Source organism: Perognathus longimembris, chromosome 17, assembly GCF_023159225.1.
Source record: "Perognathus longimembris pacificus isolate PPM17 chromosome 17, ASM2315922v1, whole genome shotgun sequence".
NCBI lineage: Eukaryota > Metazoa > Chordata > Mammalia > Rodentia > Heteromyidae > Perognathus > Perognathus longimembris.
In genome coordinates this window covers 56,395,996-56,418,229 of record NC_063177.1, presented here as the reverse complement: position 1 = coordinate 56,418,229, position 22,234 = coordinate 56,395,996, and the positions used below count along the sequence as shown (strand labels likewise).

The 22,234-nt window shown below is 49.8% G+C and overlaps 1 protein-coding gene across 1 annotated transcript; it reads left to right on the top strand.

The window, feature by feature from the left end:
* The first annotated feature begins 1,026 nt into the window (after positions 1–1,026).
* Positions 1,027–21,056, top strand: Wdr45b (WD repeat domain 45B). Its single transcript, XM_048365520.1, has 10 exons — positions 1,027–1,222; positions 7,631–7,705; positions 10,201–10,302; positions 13,370–13,457; positions 13,901–13,995; positions 16,579–16,769; positions 17,945–18,030; positions 18,785–18,886; positions 19,547–19,668; positions 19,834–21,056. Exons 1-10 carry the CDS (start codon positions 1,156–1,158, stop codon positions 19,938–19,940), a joined length of 1,035 nt encoding a protein of 344 aa, XP_048221477.1. The 5' UTR covers positions 1,027–1,155; the 3' UTR covers positions 19,941–21,056.
* The last annotated feature ends 1,178 nt before the right edge of the window (positions 21,057–22,234 follow it).

The window sequence follows — 22,234 nt, the reverse complement described above, 5'->3', positions numbered from 1 at the left end:
AGGTCATTAATCAGAAAGCAAGAGTCAGGGGATGGAGAGTGACGTCAGCTCCCGGTCCCGGGGCAATTCCCACCTGGGCTTTCCATTCCTGTCCGGATTGCCCCACCTGGTCTGCCTGAAACCCACATTCCAGCCGACAGCCTTACCTAGCCACATTCCAGCAAAACGGCCTTTGTTAGGAGCCTAGTTACTAGGGAGGGGTAACTGGTCCATTTCCTCTACATCTAATAGCTTTGCAATGGCAAAAAACGGATTATTCTTTGTAGATGGTAGGGATGAAGAATGAAAGTTGTTTTGCCCATGGAAGTCCTGGGTTGACCAGGGCTTTGAGTAGGCTTCACCCGGTTTACCTTCCCAGAAGCACTGTCTAAGGGTGAGGGGCGGCTAGCTGGGCAGGAGCCGCCGGGCAGGAACCTCCTTTCGGTGACTCCATTTCCCGCGCTTCCCTCCTTCCCTAAACCCCAGCGGAAGGCCTCCTCAGGAAACAGCCGTCGGCGCTTTGCACCAGTAGGTTTCCAAGACTTGTGACCTTGCGTGGAAACTGAGGCACCCCCCCCCCCCCATCCCCTGGTGACAGGATGGAGGAGGTGGGGCTGGGCTGGAGGGAAGGGTGGCCCGGGAGAGGGGAGGGACCCGGGGGGAGGGAACACCGAGCACCGGCCGGGCCGTGAGCCCGGGTGGCTGGCTGTCTCCCCCCGGGAGGGGGTCCCCGCACGGGGCCCCGGAAGCGGGGTGCCGGGGCCAGGGGTAACTTCGGCGGCGTGCCCGTGAGGCCCCGCCGGGGGCCCCGGTGGGGGCTGGGCGCCCGGAGCGCCCTCGGCGCGCGGCCTCCCCTCGGGCGGACGCGCGCGGCGCTCCCCACGGGCTCGCCCGGACGGTCCGGACGTGCGCCGCCGGGGTCGGATGTGCTCGGCGCTCCCTACGTGCTCGGCCTCGGCCGGACGCGCTCGGCGCTCCGCCGGCTGCCCCGCGGCGCGCGCGCGCAGGCACGCACGTCCGCACGTCCACACGCACGGCGCCCGCCCCTCGCCCCTCGCTTCCGGCCGCGGCGGCCTCCGCGTCCGCGTCCGCGTCGCGGGCTGCACGGACCCCTCGTCCGAGCGGCATGAGGCGCTGAGGCGCGGCGGCCTCCGCGCAGCGGCCCCCCGCGGCGCCATGAACCTCCTGCCCTGTAACCCCCACGGCAACGGGCTGCTCTACGCCGGCTTCAACCAGGACCACGGTGAGACGCGGCCCGACCCGCCTCTGGCCTCCGCGGCGGCTCCGACCCGACCCCACCCCGCCGGGCCTGCCCGCCCCCCGGCCCCGGCCCCGGCCCCGGCCCCGCTTCCGGGTCCGAGTCCGCGGCCTCTCCGCCTGCCGGGCCCCGCCCCTGGACTCGGCCCGGCCCGGCCCGAGGCCCGCCCGCGCCCCCTCCCCCGGAACCGCGGTCCACCCTCTGCGCCCGCGCCGCTCCCCGCCCTGCCTTCCCGGGCACCCTCCGGGCCGGGCCGGGCCCCCGCCACCACTGCGGCTCTGGGGGCCCCGGGCGCCCCCGGGAGTCGAGGCGCTGCCAGAGCTTTCGGGTCACACAGCTGCACTCAGTGTGCAGACCCCGGCCCGTTCTGGTTCTCCTCGGTGTCCCCCGGTTTCTCCGGATAGAAGGTCCTCCCGTGGGGAGAGCTTTCCACGGCTTGGGGTCCCGCGGTAGTCTTTGGGCAGCGCCCAGGGCCCGGGTCGCTCCTGCCGGGAGAGCTGTCTGCCTTGTATTCCAAGTGCACGTTAAGGAATTTCATCACGGGGGAAACGAAATAATGGCGATTGTGCAAGGACGTCTACAGTTTTCACATCTTGGCTTGGGCCTGTTTTATTTTGCTTTGGAGGCTTTTCAGGAGCGACCCTGGGATTTGAACTCACGGTCTGACACTTGCTAAACATGTGTTCTTCCGTCACTTGAGTCTCACCATAGCCCGTTTTTCTTTAGTTTTTAGTAGGACTTTACGTTTTGCCTGGCATCAGGCTAGGACCATGATCTCACCTATCCTTCCCAGCTGGAGATAAAAGACATAATCCCTGTGAGATCTTGCCCCTCCAGTCCTGAAACGAAAATCCTCCATATCTCTGCCTTCTAAGTGGCTGGGATGACAGATGTGAGCCACCAAGCCCAGCCTGCTGTTGGGTCTTTTGAGACAGATGCCATCCAGGCTGCTCAACTGTTTTCAAGCAACCCTCCTGCCTCAGGTCTTTGGAGGGGTTGGGACTCCAGGCCCATGCCACCATACCTGGCTGAATTTTTTATTTTGTGGTGCTGGGAATTGGAAAAACTCAATTTTAAAAACATAATGTGTAACGATAGCCTCTCATTTGGCAAATGTTTATTTGGGCTTAATGTGCTACACACTTCTGGAGGGCTGAGAATACAATGATCAAAACCTGTAGGAGAGCTAAGTATATCTGCAGAAAATCAAAGGGAAGAGAAAATGTGCCTCTCATACCACCTATATAGAAAGATTTTCTTTCATTAGACTGGAGGAAAGACTTTAAGGTCACCTAAGTACCTGGAGTTAGGGCAGTTGGACTCAAGTGTGGTGTCTGGCCTGCTCCCACTCTAAGGACTGCAAAAGAGCATAGTTACAGTGATCATGGTGGCATGCTCAGGAGAGGTAAAATACGGAGTGCCTGGATAAGAATTGAGTCAGGATCTCTGTCTGCAGTCCAGATTGGCTGTGACCTCATGGTTTCCTGGCCTCATCTTCCCTAGTGCTGAGATTACAGACATGCCTCACTATGCCCAGAAAAATCAAAATAATATGTCAGAGTTAGGACTTTTTGTAAGAAACATAGATTTCAGGTATTACTAGGGTTGGAATTCAGGGTCCATGGCAGTATCAGAATACTGAATTTTCATTAACAAAAGATGAGTACATTGTTTTTTTTTCAACAGGCTTTGATAAAACCTTTTATGGACTCAACAATACACAATTTCTTTTTTTTTTTTTTTTTTTTTTTGGCAGTCCTGATGCTTGGACTCAGGGCCTGAGCACTGTCCCTGGCTTCTTTTTGCTCAAGGCTAGCACTCTGCCACCTGAGCCATAGCACCACTTCTGGCCGTTTTCTATATATGTGGTGCTGGGGAATCGAACCCAGGGCTTCATGTATAGTAGGCGAGCACTCTTGCCACTAGGTCATATTCCCAGCCCCTATACACAATTTCTTAAGAAATGTGCTTTCATACCAAATCTTCTGGTTACAGTCGGGTGGTTGAATATAATATTTTTTTTCACTTATACTGACTTTAAAATTTTCCTGGTATTTCATTTAAACACTTCCTGTAAAGTTAGGCTTACAAATGCCTTTTACTATTTTTGTGTGTGTGCCAATCCTGGGGCTTCAACTCAGAGCCTGGGCACCATTCCTAAGGTTTTTTGCTTAAAGATGATTCCCCGCCACTTGAGCCACAGCTCCACTTCTGGCTCTTTGGTGGTTAGTCGGAGATAAGAATCTCATGGACAGATTTCTTCACGATCCTCAGATCTTAACCTTCTGAGTAGCTAAGAAGCTAGGATTACAAGTGTGAGCCACTGACACCCAGGAGACCTGACATTTTTTTTATTGTTATTGTAAAGGTGAAGTACAGGGTAGTTACAGTTTATGTAAGTCAGATAAAGAGTACACTTTTTTCTGGACAGTGTCACCCCTTCCCTCACTCCTAGTTTTTCCCCTCCCATTCCCACTCACAGGTTGTGTAGTTCATGTTCAACGTGTCTAGTGGGAACCACTGGTGCATTTGTTTACCCTTTGTCCCTCCATTTCTATGCTTTCCCTTACCTTCCCAAAGACATAAATGAACAAATAAGATAAAAAAGAAAATAGCAACAAGAAACCTTTGTTTCCATTTCCTGGAGTTTATTTTAATATTATTTTGTATGATTGATGTTCCTCTCGTAAGAGTATCCTCTGGTCTCCTTGTGTGTGAATGCCTAGACTCTTGGATGATTTATCATGTCCTAGTTTTAGACCTGACTTTCCCCTTTATTGTCAAAGTGAAGTCCAGAAGGGTTACAGGTTCATATGTAAGGCAGTGAGTACAATTTCATAGACCTGACTTTTAAAATCACATTTGCCCAGAATTTTAAATTGTTCAAACTTTGGGCTTACCTTTTCCAAAATATTTGCTGTACAATAACAAAATCCAAAGCATTGGTTAATGCATTTCTTTATAATGTCCACCTGTTTTCCTTCCATTCAAGTGGGATGCTGAAGTGTTTTGGACATGTACATCTCCACTTACTAGCTTGGGCTGATACTTGTGAGTTCAGCTTGATGCATTTTCCAAACTGAACATACTTCTTGCCAACACCAGGTTTCAGGTGATTGGGCAGCCTGTGAGCCCCCATCAGCAGCCAACACCAGGTTTCAGGTGATTGGGCAGCCTGTGAGCCCCCATCAGCAGCCAACACCAGGTTTCAGGTGATTGGGCAGCCTGTGAGCCCCCATCAGCAGCCAACACCAGGTTTCAGGTGATTGGGCAGCCTGTGAGCCCCCAACAGCAGTCTCTAGTCTGATTGTAGGCTAGTTTTGCCTGCTTTGTATTTTTTGTGCTTATTTCTGGTTTAGTCTGTAAGTTTGTTTTATGATGCTGAGGGCAAAGGGCTTGCTAGGCAAGCACTCTGTTACTGTTATGTATTCCCTGCTCCTGTTTTTGGTTTAATTTTTTTTTGGTCTTTTCTCTTTTGGTACTGGGGATCGAACTCAAGATGTTGCACTTGCTGGGCAAGTGCTTTGCCACTGAGCTACATCCCAGCCCTTGGCTTAAATTTTTATGTGAAGTTTTTCCCATATTATTGAGTGTGGTTATAGGTGTTACTCACTTGTGTATAATGTTCCCTTGTGAGATGTATCACAACTAATCTATCCATTGATGATGTTGTGTAGGCATTGTGTTTCCCATGTGTATAGTAGAACTGCTTTGATTGCTCTAGAGCATGCCCTTGGTGAGCATGATTTTGCATTTCTGCAGGATTGACAGCTGCCATGGACAGTGCACTTCCATCGGTGTGGCCTCCACCAGTAGTGCTTAGTTCCCATGGCTCTCCACCGTGTGTGCTTGACATCTTCAGCATTTGGGCTGACGTGTAGTAGGTCTCATTGTCCTGTTACATCTTTTTTTTTTTTTTTTTTTTTTTTTGCCAGTCCTGGGCCTTGGACTCGGGGCCTGAGCACTGTCCCTGGCTTCGTTTTGCTCAAGGCTAGCACTCTACCACTTGAGCCACAGCACCACTTCGGGCTTTTTCTGTGTTATGTGGTGCTATGGAATTGAACCTAGGGCTTCATGCATGCAAGACAAGTACTCTACCACTAGGCCATATTCCCAGCCAATTCATCTTTGATTTTTCAAGATCCTGTGTTACTGACCATACCTGTGTGGCCTCTTTTTCTTTTCTTTTTTTTTTTCTTCTTATTGTTGAGCTGTTTGTCGCTTTTTCCTTGTGGGTTTATAGGAGTGTTGTGTTTACTATAAAATCTTTTGGCTAGGTGTACTGTGATGTGTATATGTCTATATATGTAATAGATTTATATTTATAACAGTTCTGAGAGAAAGGGCCACATGCTGGTGGCTCATGCCTGTCATCCTAGCTACTCAGTAGGCTGAGATTTGAGTATCGCTGAAGCAGAGATTGGAGCTATGGTTCAAGTGGTAGTGTAGTCTTGACAAACAAAAAAGCTCAGGGACAGACTCAAGTTCAAGTCCCATAACCAGCATACACACCAAAAAAAAAAAAAAAAAGAGAGAGAGAACGGAAGGAAATTCAACAGTGCTATTTCTGTGTTTTTCAGGAAAGCTTTGATTCCTCTCTCTGGAATATTCCAGTAACATAAAAATTCCAATAGCATAAAAAGGATGTTGTATACTGGAACAGTTTGAGATAGTAACATAGAATTTGCAAGTGAATTTCAGATTCAGGCCCAGATAAGCTGTATTTCAGAGTGTAAGAATAGACTCTAATTCAAGAAGACAATTGTCAGTACTCCTTGGATCTTTTGATGTCTGTTTTATGAGACTTGGACAAAAAGTATGAGTGTGCTTTTCCAATCCAGAAGAATAGATGATACAGAATACAGCCTCCCAAACTGGAGAGGTGGAGCAAAACCAGCAGAATGGAATTAGGAGGGATTTCATATCTACTTTAAAAATGTGCTTCACAGTTATTGTGAGGAACCAAATTTGCATCATGGGAAGGTTTGCCTTCTTCCAGATGCCCAGGGGACTGAAGCCTAGAAGGTGGTGGTTCTAGCCTTGGAAAAAAATATTAAAACTCCATCTCAAAAATACCAGACTGGGGGCTGGGGATATAGCCTAGTGGCAAGAGTGCCTGCCTCGGATACACGAGGCCCTAGGTTCGATTCCCCAGCACCACATATACAGAAAACGGCCAGAAGCGGCGCTGTGGCTCAAGTGGCAGAGTGCTAGCCTTGAGCGGGAAGAAGCCAGGGACAGTGCTCAGGCCCGAGTCCAAGCCCCAGGACTGGCCAAAAAAAAAAAATATCAGACTGGAGGCAAGGCTCAAGTGGTAGAGCATCAGCCATGAACAAGCAAAAACTGAGAGTGTGAGATCCTGAGTTCAAACCCTGGTACTGGCAAAAAGGAAGGAAAGGAAGGCGGGAGGGAGGGGAGAGGGGAAGAAAGGGTTGAGATTGAAGATTTGATAGTGGGGGGGGGGGCGTGCTGGGGCTTGAATTCAGGGTCTGAGCCCTGTCTCTGAGCTTTCTTACTCAAGGCTAGTGTTCTACCACTTGAACCACAGATCCACTTCTGGCTTTTTGGCCAGAATTGCAGATAAAGAGTCTCACAAACTTTTTCTGGTCTGGTTTTGAACTGTGATCCTTAGATCTCAGCCTCCTGAGTAGTTAGGATTATGTGTGTTAGTCACCAGCAACCAGCTGAATATTTGATTTTTGGTCTATTTTCATGTGAACAATATGGTATTTAAGGGGCTGGATGACCCGGGCACCTGTAATCCTAGCTACTCAGGAGGCTGAGATCTGAGAATCGTGGTTCAAAGCCAGGCTGGGCAGAAAAGTCTGTGAGACTCTCATCTCCATTAAAGTATTCAGCACAAAGAAGCTCAGAGACAGCACCTAAGCCCTGAGTTCACACCCCAGGACTGGCAAAAAAAAAAAAAAAAAAGGAACTTGATGAGGGCTGAGAGTGTTGCGTGACTCAACTCTAGAGTTTCTATTTACCAAACTTGAAGCCCTGAGTTCAAACCCCAGTACTGCCAAAAAAGAAATACGCATAGATAAAATAGAAAATACAAACAAATAAGAAGGGAGACCAACACATTAGCTTGAAACTTAGTGCCTAGCAAGTACCTTAATGCAGTGATAGGTGAGTGTCTTGGGGCTTAGTCATGGTGATTACACAATGTGTTTGAGGAGTCTGAACATTTCTTAACAAAAGTAGCCAGGACTCCATGTGCATCCAGTCTGCAAAGGGGTTGTAGTCCATATTGGTCCACACTGACCCACTCTAGATCTCCAGACATGGCCTTTGAAGCCCAGGGTTGGGCTCTCTGCCTGCCTCATTCCTCTCACCTCCGGCCTGTGCAGGCCTAGGTAGTAACTGGTCTCTTCATCCTCTGTGAATTAGGGTGCTTTGCATGTGGGATGGAGAATGGATTCCGAGTCTATAACACCGACCCACTCAAGGAGAAAGAGAAACAAGGTAAGCAGTGATCATTTTCTGCATCTCACTTTCCAGCCCAGAATGTGAGTCTAACAGGTGGCTGCACACAGGGTTTTGCTCCCTTTGTAAACTAGGCTAGAACTACTGTCTTTGTTTCTGTGAGCTCCACCTGCTGGCTGAGGGACAAGTGTAGTCTGACATTTCTGTAGTGAACCAATATGAACATCAACCAATATGAACTTCTCATGTCTTTTCCCTAAATCGTCATCCCTGAACAAGGTATATTAATGGAGAGCATTTTCATTCTCTCCTTGTGGGGTATAAAACTGTAGAGAACTCAGATGTTGACTTTATATGGGACTCTTAAGACCCTTGGCAAATGGTCAGTGCTGTGCATAGTGATGTACACACATTGTCTCAGCACTCAGAGGTAAGGGTCAAGAGTTCAAGGCCAACCTAGGCTAAATAGCAAGTCCCAACTCAAGGAAAGAAAATATCTTTTGGAGTAATATGTTGTATTGCTTCTGTTTGCTTATTTCAGTGTCTTAATCTTGATTGATTGCCAATTCTGGGGCTTGAACATAGGGGCCTGGACACTGTCCCTGAGCTTGTTTTGCTCAAGGATAACACTCCAACCACTTGAGCCACAGCATCACTTCTGGCCTTTTCTGTGTATTTCGTACTGAGGAGTCAAACCCAGGACTTCAGGTATGCTAGGCAAGCACTCTACCACTAAGCCACATGCTCAGTCCTTAATTTTTGTTTTCATGAAATAAATTTTCAAGGCTAGAATTAGTAATTAACACTGGTAAGTAAAATAATTCTGATGCCTTTCCTATTTTACCAGAAAATAGATGAGCATTTATAAGAATGCTAGAATTCTAAAGGGCAGAATTTTTTACTTGATTTGTCTTTATTTTTCTTACATATTTGGCAGTTCCTGTTCCTTATCGTTTGGAACAGTCATGCGCTGCTGATGAGTGAACAGATCTCAGATAAATGAGCAACACCCTTTGATCCCTGTAGTTTGGGTTTTTAAGTTTCTTTGTAAGAGGAAGTGAGTGTCTGGTGTGCTATTCAACAGGTCCTACAGCCCAGTTTAGCACTTCATGATAGAAAAACCAGCATAACCTGGTGCCGACCAGCTCTGGCTGCTGTGTGATCCTGATCAGGTTCCTCACATTCTCTGGGCCTCAGCTTTTGTATAAAATGAAGATGATAAACAATGTTTCTTTCTGTATAAAGTACTGTAAAAATGACTAGGTTGGCCAGGCGCTGGTGGCTCGTGCCTGTAATCTAGCTACTTTAGGAGGCTGAGATCTGAGAATTGGGGTTCAGAGCCAGCCCGGGCTGGAGACTCTTATCTCCAGTGAACCACTAGAAAACTGGACGTGGCTCTGTGGCACAAAGTGGTAGAGTGTTAGCCTTGAGTGAAAGAGCTCAGGGACAGTGCCCAAGTCCTGAATCCAAGCCCCACAACAAACCAAAAATATAGAGTGGGTTGGAAGGTGTAAAGTATATAATCAGTGCTTGTCACTTGCACACAGGCTTGAGTAAGTATACAGCAGCTTTACACAGCTCTGGTGGCAGTCTCACCATTACAGCCATCCCCAGTGCACACCAGAAAGGGTTGCAGACTGATCATTACAGCCGTTTCCCCTGCACACCAGCATGGGTCACAGTCTCATCTCTATAGCCATACCCTGTGCACGCCAGCATGGTCACAGTCTGATCGTTACACACATCCTCCATGCACACCTGCACGGGTCGCAGTCTTACTGTTACATATTCCCTATACACAGGGATGGACCTATGACCAACATATACCTGAAAACTGTAGAGTACTGCTTTTTTTTTTCTTTTTAGGTTGTTTTATCCTGTTCTTACAGACCTATGATGAAATTTAACTTAATTAAGAGTTAGGCATAGCTGGGCACTGGTGGCTTATACCTAGCTACTCAGGAGGCTGAGATCTGAGGATCAAAGCCAGCTCGGGTAGGAAAGTCTGTGAGACTCTCATCTCCAGTTAACCACCAGAATACCAGAAGTAGTGCTATGGTTCAAGTGATAGAGGACCAGCCTTGAGCACAAAGAAGCTCAGGAACAGAGCCCAGGCTCTAAGTTCCAGCCCCACAACCGGCAGCAACAAGAAAAAGTGAAGTGCTAGGAGTGATGGATCAAGATGCATTGCACGCATGGCCTAGTGGTAGAGTGCTTGCCTTGCATCCATGAAGCCCTGGGTTTGAATCCTCAGCAGCACATATATAGAAAAGGCCAGAAGTGGAATTATGGCTTAAGTGGTAGAGTGCTAGCCTTGAGCAAAAAATAAGAAGCCAGGGACAGTGCTCAGGCCCTGAGTCAACCCCCAGGACAGGCAACAAAAATTAACAAATAAAAAATCAAAACACCATTGAAACACTATTTAAAGATAGTAACTTAAAATTTTTTAAAAATGAGCTGTTGAATGTTACATCTTTATTTTTTTTCTTGGTGAAATGTACCTATTGATACATTTTTTAAAATTCTCATTTCAGAATTTTTGGAAGGAGGAGTTGGCCATGTGGAAATGTTATTTCGCTGCAACTATTTAGCTTTAGTTGGTGGTGGGAAAAAGCCAAAGTACCCTCCCAACAAAGGTAAAGTAGTGCTGCCCTCCAGACCTTGCCCCTGTGCAGTGGAGCTCTGGGCTTGCCCTCACCAGGCAGGAGGCCCCATGAGAGCCTCTGGTGGCTTTGTGGGGGGGAGAGCGTGAGCAGGTGGGGAAGGAGCCCTTTGACTAAGTGGGTGTGGAGTGTTGAACGTCTGCTCTTGGTAAATGAGGGCTGGCTGAGTTGTAGTTTGCTGTCATCTACGTCACCATCTAAAGGGGAAGCAGGGGAGAGGGAGCTCTTCCCCACTGAGAGGCCCAGGCCATGTGGTGGCCACGGGGAGAGCCAAGTTGGCTCTGGGTGTGTCGCTGACTTTTGCATGTCTCAGTTTATGCATCAAGACTGTAGCTGCTCTGGCCGTGAGCACTGATTTGTGTGTGTCTGTGGGTGTGTACGTGAGGGCTGTAGCTGGGAAGTATGGTTTTCTAGAAGTGAAGTTCGTGGAAAGCTGCCAAACAGGTCCCTTGCCTGCAAGCTGCCTAACCTAGCACTTACCTGAAGGAGGAGACAGAGAGCAAGGTAGAACACAGGGAAAATGTCATAGGTACTTGGGAAGGAGGGGAGTAAGGGGACAGGTTGGGGTAGAATCTCGAGTTCCAGGTGAGAATGTGCCCAGGAAGCGATTCCATTGTGTCTGTACTAGGAAAGCTTCAGTACAAAAGCAGTGCCGGGCTGGGAATGTGGCTTGGTGGTAAAGTGCTGGCCTCGCATGCATGAAGCCCTAGGTTCAATTTCTCAGTACCACATACACAGAAAAGGCCAGAAGTGGCGCTGTGGCTCATGTGGTAGAGTGTTAGCCTTGAGCAAAAAGAAGCTCAGGAACAGTGCCGGGGCCCTGAGTTCAATCCCCAAGATTGCCCCCCTCCAAAAAAAAAAAAAAAAAAGTTCACATCCAGAAGCAACACACAGATGTGAAGGAGCAACAAGAGTTGGGGGCAGAGGAAAGCAGCTACATCTGTGGCATAGTGGCCACTGGTGGCTCTCAAGGACCCTTGGGCAGCCAATGTTGGCAGGTTCCAGGGTAGGTTAGTAGTGGGAGAGGAGTGGGGAAGGGAAGAAGGTAGTAGAAAGGGAAGAAAGAGTACAAGTAGGATTTCACTGTTAAATATCCACACAAGGTGATACTGTATTCCAGTCAATTTCACCTCTCTAACACTCCCAAGGCTCTAGCCCCCAGGCTGAATTCTCAGTGGAGCTCCATGAAGGTGAGGAGTCGAGTCTGTACCCAGTGAACTCGGCCCTGACAGTAAGGGATTGTTGTCGGATCGATCAACACCCCAAGTAGGAGTTTCAGCGGGGCCTGTGGGTAGGGTAGTTCTTCAGGCTTCTGGGTCCACGCTTGTCTGTGCCAGCTTAAAGCATGCGAAGCATGACTACGGCCAGGTCCTCAGGGAGGGCAGGGCACACACCTGCTTGTTGGTGCTGAGGTAGCCAGTGGATTCTGTCCAAGAATATTTAGAGATGGCCAAATCATGCTGATGATTAGTTGACTTTCAGTCATGAGCAATTTGACCACTAGTAAGGAAAGGACGATTGTAAGCAGCAAGGTGGCAAGCCTGAAGGCCACTCCCCTGGGTCTACCTGTCCACATGTCAAGGGAATTGTTTTTCACCACTGAGTCTCATCTGTAAAATCTTACACAAAATTTAAGTTTTTGATGGTTAAAAGTGGTAGCAATGCCTGTTGTCTCAACTACATGGGAGGCAAATAGAGTACCAGGCCGAGGCTGACCACTGGGCAAAAGGGAGACCTACCTGAAAAGCAAAAACGAGGAAAGTGCAAACAACATACAAAGTCATTGATGGTGTTCAGGCATGCTAGCCACTAGCTAAGAGTGTAGTTAAGAAGGAAAATTAGGGATGGAATAGAAGTAGAAGAGATTGTGAGTAAGAAAGTAGTTCTGGGGATTGGAGGCATGGCTCTTGTCCTGGAGGACTGACAAGTGAAAGCAAGTGTCAGATACTGAGTTCTAGTTCTAGTCTAAGACAAAATTGGGGATGGGTGATAGAGGAATGGGCAAGAAGACAAGATTTAAGACAAACATGGAAAGTCAAAAACAAACCAAAACAGCAATAAAGATAAACTTGTTGCTAGGCATTGGTACCTCACTCCGGTAATCCTAGCTACTCAGGAGGCTTTGGCCTGAGGATCCTAGTTCAAAGGTAGCCCTGGCAGAAAAAGCCCTACTCAGAAAAAGCCAGAAGTGGCACTGTGACTCAAAGTGGTGAAGTGTTAGCCTTGAGCAAAATGAGCTCAGAGACAGTGCCCAGGCCCCAAGTAAGCTCCACAGCCAACAACAACAACAAAAAAGACAAACTTGTTAATGTGAACTTGTTGTGTCCATGTAAATGTATAGGTGTGTGTGTAAGAGGCTGTAGGTACCAAAAGAGTTGGAGGGCTTGTGTGAGAGCTCTGATCTGCCTTGCAGTTAGTGTAACACATGGAGTAGAAACAGATGCTGCAGTGTGAATTGCGAGCCACCCTGCTCCACAGTGTGAGTGAAGGAGCTTCTGTCCAGGGAGGGTGGCCTTCCAGTGTCCACACCTTCAGTGTTGTCACTGCCTCTCACCTCACCCAAGATAACCTTCCCTCCTGGAGTCGACCTAGCTGGCCTAGAACTCTCCTTCCGCCCGTTTTAGCCTCCTGGGTGCTGAGCCATGCCCCACCATGCATGGTTCTTTTCTTGAAATAGTTTATTATCTCTAGTTCAGGCACACTTAGTCGTTGTAGTCAGGCTTGGTTTTTGACTCAGTAAAGTAGAGGGGAGAGGGAACTATTTGCTTGAGCTAACCAGGCAGGGAAGAGTTAACAGATTAAAAGTATGTGCACATCCACGTGTTAAGAAAGTTCGGTTGCCTGAGACCTTGGCCAGTTTGTGTGTGCTGAGGGACGAAGGGCTGGGGACAAGTGAGCATCTGCCGCCAGGAAGCGGAGAAACTGGAAGCCCCACGACAGGGGTGTGAGGGTGGTCTCTGGCTTTGCCCCCCTTGCCAGTGGCTCCTGGAGCCCCGCTGGGGTGGCTACCGGGGTGTCAGCGTGCTCCTCTCGCTTCCAGTGATGATCTGGGACGACCTGAAGAAGAAGACCGTCATCGAGATAGAGTTCTCCACGGAGGTCAAGGCGGTCAAGCTGCGGAGAGACAGGTGGGCCCCTGGTCGTTTTCCAGAGGAATTCCTTGGGCTCTGTGGACAGCTGGAGTGCTGCTCTGCTGGCGGAAGGAACGTGTTTGGGAAAACAGTGAATTAACAAACAAAGACTATAAATTTTGACCCAGAGCCTGAGGGGTTCTGCCTGCACTGGCAGGAAGGCAGGGCGTTTAACTGGTAGGGCTTAGCTGGAGTGTGCCTGCCTTCCCACTGTAGTGCTGCCCACCCAGCTCACCCCCCTCTAATGACACCCTCATGGTCCTTTTAGGTGACACACGCGGGGTCATAGCCCTGTACTTAATACCCAACACTGAGGAAGAAAAATGGGTTTTTATTGGTGGCATGTCAGTGTTTCCAAGTTTCAAAAGAAGAAGAGAAATCACAAAACACTACTTCTGCTTTCAGAGGGAGAAAATTTACCACATTTTTTTTTCTTTCAGAATCGTGGTGGTTTTGGACTCCATGATTAAGGTGTTCACATTCACACACAATCCCCACCAATTGCATGTCTTTGAAACCTGCTATAACCCTAAAGGTGAGAACTGGGGAAGGGAGCTCTGTGGGAGGGTGGTTCCCATAGGTGGCAGTCCTATGCTGGGAGCCCTTTCTGCTACTGGGTCCATGTGTGAGGATCACTGTCCCTACAGCTGCTGTGGGCATGGAGACCCTGCGTGTGTGTGTTGGGGGGGGGGGGTGTCATCTCCAGCCCATGCATGGCCTGGGTGCCTCCTCCCTACTCTGCCTCCTCACCCAGCTGGGGCAGGTTCACCAGCACCCACCCCCCCCCCCCCCAGTTGTCCTTGGGCTGTGCACCTCTGGGCTGCACAGACTTTCTCTCTTCTAACTTAGTCATTCATCATCTTCGTAGGTCTTTCCCCAGTGCTACAAGAGGGATAAAAGTTACATCAACTTTCGTTTCTTTTGCTTTTTTTTTTTTTTGTGGCCAGTCCTGGGGCTTGAACTCAGTCTGAGCACTGTCCTTGAGCTCTTCAGCTCAAGACTAGCACTCTACCACTTGAGCCACAGCGCCACCTCCAGTTTTCTGGTGGTTAGTTGGAGATAGGAGTCTCAAGGACTTTCCGGCGTGGGCTGCGATCCTCACATCTCAGCCTCCTCAGTAGGATTATAGACATGAGCTACTGGCACCTGTCCTCTCTTGCTATTTTGCCCAGCCTGGTCTCCAGCTCCTGTGCTGCAGTGGTCACTGCTGTGCCGGTAGATTGGCTAGCAGAGCCACACACTGCCACACTTTTCCAGTAATGCTTCATTGAATTATTGTGGTATATTTTCTTTTTTTTTGGGGGGGGGGCAGTCCTGGGCCTTGGACTCAGGGCCTGAGCACTGTCCCTGGCTTCTTTTTGCTCAAGGCTAGCGCTCTGCCACTTGAGTCACAGCACCACTTCTGGCCATTTTCTGTATATGTGGTGCTGGGGAATTGAACCCAGGGCCTCATGTATACGAGGCAAACACCCTTGCCACTAGGCCATATCCCCAGCCCCCCCGTATATTTTCTTTTATCAAAGCAGTATCAAGTTTTTTCTGGTCTCTCCATTCTGTTGTAGCAATAACTGTTTTGATCCTGTGCCCGGACCATTCTGCCTTAATTTTTCAGGCTTTACGGTTTATTGTGGCCAAATGTATCGGCTCACTCCTGCCGGGCTAGATTTACCTCCCCTGGTGCGTGGATGCTAAGCTTACTCCCTTATCTGCGCTCCCTTTCCACCCTCTCCCCTGGCTGCCTGACCTGCAGGCAGGCCACGATGGAGTGGAGGAACACGGGCAAGCCTAAGGTGCACGTGGCCGGATGAGACCCCTTTTTCCCCCTTCCTATACCCACCAAGGAAGCCAGGCACTCAGGGGTCTCGGAGAAGCTTCAGAGAGCAATCTGTTTATTCAAGGGAGGGGCTAACAATCATATAGCAATGATGACGAGGAAAGGGGGTGATAGACCAAGAACTAACGATAGGCTGGCGAGCTTGTCCGCCCAAGAGCAGCTCTCTAGGAACCTCCCTCAGGGGCTAACGTCACTTCCCATAGTACCGCCCTCTGGGCATTGCCCTGGCGAGGGGTGTGGGGCTGGTTTCAAAGCTACTCTTTCTGGTTCCGGACCCAGAAAGAGAGAGGTGTGGCTAACTTCCACACTGCCCCAGGGCGGGGGGGGGAAGGGCAGCGTCTGGGGATCGCCCCCATCGCCCTTCCCCCTTCAATGCCAGGCTGAATCCCCAACACACTCCTGTAATCCCAGCCACTTGAGATTGCTGATGGGGAGGCTCACAGTTTGAGGGAAGAAGTTAGTGAGACAACAAAAAACATTACGGTGGATCCCAGCTGTAATCAAAGCTACACAGGTGGCAGAGGTAGATGGCTCTTGGTCCATGGCCAGCTGTGGGGAAAAATCTTAAAGACACTATCTGAAAAAAAACCAAAAAGCTGAAAAGGGGTGGGTTATGATTCATATCTTATCACACTTGTCAAGCATGAGGCCCCAAATTAAAGTTCTGATGCTGCCTAAAAATGTTAAAATATTGAATTAGGTAAAGCCAATCCTCTACTCTTGTTCTTATTTTGCAAACATGTTTTGGCTTCCTACAGTCTTTGTTTTTGTGCCCATCTCTCAGCTGTTGGCTGACGATTAGCTGTGACTTCATGGGCGCAGAGTGCAAGAGCTCGGTGTTTGTCTTCCAGACCGCAGCCAGAGACGAGGGCCGTGGTGGAGTCTTAGTGATGTGCACCTGTTGCTTAATTTTCTGTTAAGTTTTTGAGGGTGTTTCATATGCTATTGCCTATGGAATAGGTTTTTGTAATTTTGCATTGCAATCTCAGTAGCAGGCATTACAGAAGACAGCTGATGAATGTAATTTTATTAATAGTAAATGCAATTGGAAGCAAATGCTTCTAATTACAAGGAGGAGTCTCATGGCAGGAGCTTTTTTTTTTTTTTTGTCCCTGATACCATTTACAATCAACGTGTCTCTTGACTTTGTGATTCTGAGACAAATGAGCATCAACAAGTCATTATTGTCATTCTGCATGTGGACTGAGGACAGAGTCTGTTTGGGTTGTGAGGAATCCGAAGCTTTGGCTGTTTTCAGCTCTGGATTGATTTCTGTCTCTCCAGGCCTCTGTGTCCTGTGTCCCAACAGTAATAACTCCCTCCTGGCCTTCCCTGGCACCCACACGGGCCACGTGCAGCTTGTGGACTTGGCCAGTACGGAGAAGCCACCAGTGGACATTCCTGCACATGAGGGCATCCTCAGCTGCATTGCTCTCAACCTGCAGGGAACTAGAATTGCCACTGCATCAGAGAAAGTAAGTGTGGCACTACCACAGGCTGCAGGAGCTTTGCTGCTGGGCAGCGGGCCCCAGCCAGGAGTAGACAGGACAAGCCAGGCTTGTCCACATTCTCTAACTTGCTGTTGTTTACAAACCAATACGTTGTAAAAGGAAAATATCAAGCCATACGTGGGGTGTTACTCTCCTGTGAATCCAGCATCGGGGAAGCTGAAGCCAGGAGCATTGCAAACTCATGTCCAGCCTGGGAGCCTGGGCTGTGAGTGAGACCCTATCTCAAAATAAAATAAAAAGAATTAAGACCTGCAGTATAGTACACATCCCATTTTCTCACTTGCTTACTGGCATAGCCTTCTGGAGCCACTTGAAGCCACGTGTCTCTGTCTGAGTTCCTGGTAGGTGCATTCCATACATCCCATCTCACGGCCTAGCGGTGCTCCTGGTGGAATTTCACCATCTTACTATGTAAAATACGACGCCCTATTATCCCTTCAGCTTGCTTGATGTAAAAAATGTTGATTTAAAACATTTCTGTATGGGAATCTTTTTAATTCCATTAGCCTAATTTTACATATTTACAAAGAAAATTTATCCTTTTAATTTTCATTTTCCTTTAAGTCTGTAAGCCTAGCATCAGTAGAAAGGTCAGTGTTTTTAAGTGGGGTGAGAGCACCTGTGCCCCAGTGTGTCTGTTTGTGGACTTGGCTCACAGAGGGCAGCCGGGAGGCTCTGCTTCCCAGGCACGCCTGACCAGAGCCGGCGCGTGTGGACAGCAGTCCAAGGTAGCGGTCCCATTTCCTCCCTCCTCCACTGCAGAAAGACCCAGTGAATACTGCTCTTTCTAGAATGTTGCTTTTGCCTTTTCGTGCCCCCCTTAGCATAGCTCAGAGATTGCCTAGACCAGGAAGAACCGGGAGCCAGCCTGGACTTGAGCATTGCTCAGGCATTGGCCAGGGCACCAGGCTCCGGGGTCAGTGCGTACCTTCCTAGATGGTCTCCTGAGCCATCCTGCCCCCTGCCCTGTGCTACCAGCATGTCCTCTGTGGCTGTGAGTGGGCAGACAAGGGACACGTTGAGTTTCAGGTCATGTGGGAGTTTGGGAATGTTGGGCAGGTGGGCATGAATCATTTCAGAATCTTTGTATCAGAGACATGTCAATTGTTGATAATGAAACACTTCACTGTCTTTCAAAGGGGACCCTTATAAGAGTATTTGATACCTCATCAGGGCACTTAATCCAGGAGCTACGAAGAGGATCTCAAGCAGCTAGTATCTACTGGTAAGGAAGCCCCTCAGTGGCTTGTGCGGCCAGGGTGTGAGGTTTCAGCTCTTTATTATGACTGACTTAATCCTTTATTACTGAGGGCCTATTCATATACAAAACATTGTGGCACCTCACATGGGCTCTTGTGTCCTGAGGCAACACGCACTGTTGTTTGCCAGTTGGTTTCTGTCTCCTCACCTCCATTGCATCTTACGTTCCAGGGTGTTAGAGCAAATGCTAGACCCCATATTGATTGTTCTGAAGATCTAAACATCCCATGAGGTTTGCAGTGCTGAAGCCCCTCAGGGCAGGCTGTCTCTCTGTGGCTACCCCTGGGGCCCTCTGGTCTTCAGGTGTGTTGAGCCACATTGAGGTCCGTGGGTGCAGGATGCTCTCCTGTTTGTCTGCTCTCCCGCAGAAGACCACATGTGGCCAGCACCTGCCCCAGCCCACCTGACGCCTGTGGGGGCAGCCTGTGCCTCCGTTAGTCCTGAGCCTCCCAGAATGGGCGCGGGTGTCTCAAAAGTCTTCCCTCACATACACCAAGTGGCACCGTGGGATGTCTGGGGACAGCTCGACTATGCTCCGCCTCTCAGGCTTTTCATTCTCTTTGTACCCTGTAGAATATGTCAGGTATCGGGGCAGATCCTTAAAACTGAGTTCTTGAAGACCTGAGTGCTGAGGTCTCTGGCACCCAGTAGCGCTGTGAGGTGAGGGTGGGCTCTCTGGCCTCTCAGCACAGACCTGAGCTCCTCTGTTTTCTCTGCAGCATCAACTTCAATCAGGATGCTTCCCTTATCTGTGTGTCCAGTGACCATGGCACTGTGCACATTTTTGCAGCTGAAGATCCAAAAAGGAATAAACAGTCGAGGTGAGCCTTAGGAAGCTGCTGGGGTAGAGTGTGGCTTGTAGTTTACAAGATTCCTGTGGCGTCAGTATGGACAAACCTTTCACTGTCACGTGCTCGGGCTTAGAAGCAAGTGTGACTTGACATTGTGGAGGAGGCCCGTTGGCCCCAGTGCTACCTGATGGAGCCCCTGCTGCCGGGCACCGTGGAACCCGGTCCCCCGCAGCAGCTGTTCTGGAGTGCCGGTGGAGAGTCGTCTCCAGGAACAGGCACACTAACCACTGTTTAATTTTAAAAACATTTCTAAGGACTCAGGGGTTTTATGTAAGAAGCAAAGTATTTTTTAAATAGAACTGAAAACATGAAATCCCAAATTTTAGTGTTTTCAGCAGTTCTTTTTTTTTTTTGGCCAGTCTTGGGGCTTGGACTCAGGGCCTGAGCACTGCCCCTGGCTTCCTTTTTGCTCAAGGCTAGCACTCTACCTCTTGAGCCACAGCGCCACTTCTGGCCGTTTTCTATATATGTGGTGCTGGGGAATTGAACCCAGGGCCTCGTGTATGCGAGGCAAGCGCTCTTGCCACTAGGCCATATTCCCAGCCCCCTTCAGCAGTTTTCTGAGTTTAAGCATTTGTCTTTTTGGCTTTGTAAACCCCACTACTTTCTCCTCCTTGCTTGCCCTCACAGCTTAGCGTCAGCCAGCTTCCTTCCCAAGTACTTCAGCTCCAAGTGGAGTTTCTCCAAGTTCCAGGTGCCCTCGGGCTCTCCGTGCATCTGTGCCTTTGGAACGGAGCCCAATGCGGTCATTGGTGAGTGGTCCACCCAGGGGCGTGGCTGGACAGGACAGTGGGTGCTGCTGGCTGCTCTGGGCTCGGGACCATAGTGGCCCTTTACCTGTGTAGCCTAGGGAGGCTTGTGTGCTTTTAACTGTTGTGCAAGAGGTATGTGGTGACATGGTCTCCTTCTCTCCCAAGCGATCTGTGCCGATGGCAGCTACTACAAGTTCCTGTTCAGTCCCAAGGGTGAGTGTGCCCGGGATGTGTGCGCACAGTTCCTGGAGATGACTGACGACAAGCTGTGACTCCCCTGAGACTGCAGCCAACCATCCAGTGCCCCGTGGACTCCGGAGGTGAGGGACGCCAGGGACTGCCTGGGACCTTGGTCTTGAAGCCATACATGGTTGCCCACCCTCCAGAGCCAGGCTTACCACACCTGCATTAAAGAGGATCATCGTCCAGGCTCCACAGATGCTGCCCTTTCATTCAACTCTGACATTAGCGCTGTGGTCCCGCTGCTCCCTCATGCCTACAGGCCTCATGCAGACCTGGGCACACAAGCCAAGAGCAGCAGTGGTCATGGAAGCTTGTGTTTGCAGCAGATTCTCTCATCGTCCCTGAGCCTGCAGTGACGACCCTGTGTCGGCCCTCGGTTCCTAGGCCGGTGGCTGCCCAGTGAGACCATCAGCCCCTGGCATTTGTCTGCTGCACATGCAGAGATGCAGCTGGCTCTGTTCAGAGCACACATCACCATGTCCCCTCTGCCTAGCGTGGTCTCTACCATGTGGATCTCCCAGCTCTGCTGGAGCACCTTTACCATGACCAGAGCCCTGGTCCTTGACTGGGGACTGGCTCTTCTGGTTAGAATTAGGTTAAGAAGGAGTTTTCAGGTACACAGAGGGAACAAGTAACACACAGGCTTTGAAAACTAGTGACAGGAGAAAATGGCAGTTGATTTGGGGGCCTGCTCTGCAGCATGGTGCGGTGCCCACTGTGTCCCCTGGTGGCCTGTCACTGTGGAGGGACCTGGGGCAGCCTGTTGTGCCCGCTCCCCTTACCACCTTTTCCTGACACTTAGAGAAATACTGTACACTAACCTGGAATGAGAAACCCACTTGGCACTGATGCAGGCAACAGGTCCTGCATGGTGGTGCCACTGAGTGAGGTGTGCATTTAATTTTCTTGAGTCTTTTCCAAGAAGCCAGTTTTACAGTTTTGAGTCCATGTTACAAACATTCAAACTCCACCCGGCATTGAGTTCCCATCCTGCGAGTTTCTTCACTGTTGTGTAATCAGCTGACTTCATATGTGGATTTCATGTCAAGTATGCATGTTGCCTTTATGTGTATTTAATCATGAAACTTAATTTTGCACACTTATTTGTACTGTTCTTTTCAATAAAAGTGACTAATTTTGTTGTACTCTGTACCTGTGGTGAGCAGAGCCGAGCCTGGGGAAGGCAGGCGTCCTGCTGGTCTACCTTGTCCTCCTGGGTGGGTGGAATGTGGACCCAGGTCCTCCAGCCAATGGCTCGGCTGGAGGTGAAGCGGAAGCGAGCCCAGAGCCTGTGCCTTGCCTTGCGTGCTCTTGGCTGGACTGGGCTCTGAGAATGAAAGGGCGGGTTGTAGGAGCGTCAGGGTTTGTGGGGAGAGCCGGGGTGCAGACAGCAGCCGTCTGCTTCAGTTTTTCTGAGTTGCTGTCTGTTACCAGCTCCAGCCTTCTGTGCATGAGAGGGAGCCATGTGGTGCGCTGCCCTTGGGAGCTGCTGCTCACGTGGGCATCCGGTGCCTGTCTGCCTTGGCTGGTGTCACTTCATTTGTCTGGTGCTTTAGAACTGTTAACTGTTTGAGGTAGCAAGCCCCTTCACATCTATACACATTTTTACAACTTCCAGTTTGCAGTTTTCCTCAATAGTCTACTGTACCAAGTGTGATAGCCCTGCCCTCTGCACTGCGGGGTGGGGCTGATGCAGAGTTGTTGAGTCCCCCGGGTGGCCCACCTTCTTGTACCCCATTGGGGCAGTAGTTGTAGTCCCCTAGCCTCTGATGGCAGTTCTGGCCTGCTCTGCAGGTCTCGGGCTTAGTCTCTGGACAACCTTGCTGCCCTTGAAAGTAGTCACTTCTCCTGGGCAGTGGGTAGGAGGCCCTGGGCCCACACAGCTGCCTGGCACTGGCAGGCTGGGTGCCAGCCACACACACTGCTGGCAAATGCCTCTGTGCCTGTGCTGGGCCAACCCGGAGCGAAGCAGCCCTACCCATGGATTCTTTTTTTTTTTTTTTGCCAGTCCTGGACCTTGGACTCAGGGCCTGAGCACTGTCCCTGGCTTCTCTTTGCTCAAGGCTCGCACTCTGCCACTTGAGCCACAGCGCCACTTCTGGCCATTTTCTGTATATGTGGTGCTGAGGCATCGAACCCAGGGCTTCAAGTATACGAGGCAAGCGCTCTTGCCACTAGGCCACATTCCCAGCCCCTGCCAATGGATTCTAACAAGACAAGAGTCCTTTTCTAGTAAGTCTCACTTCCAGCCTTGCTCAAAGGCTGTTTCCGTTGATCAACTCCACTGCCCCCTTATGAGGACTTCCGTTCCTACTCCTTTGTG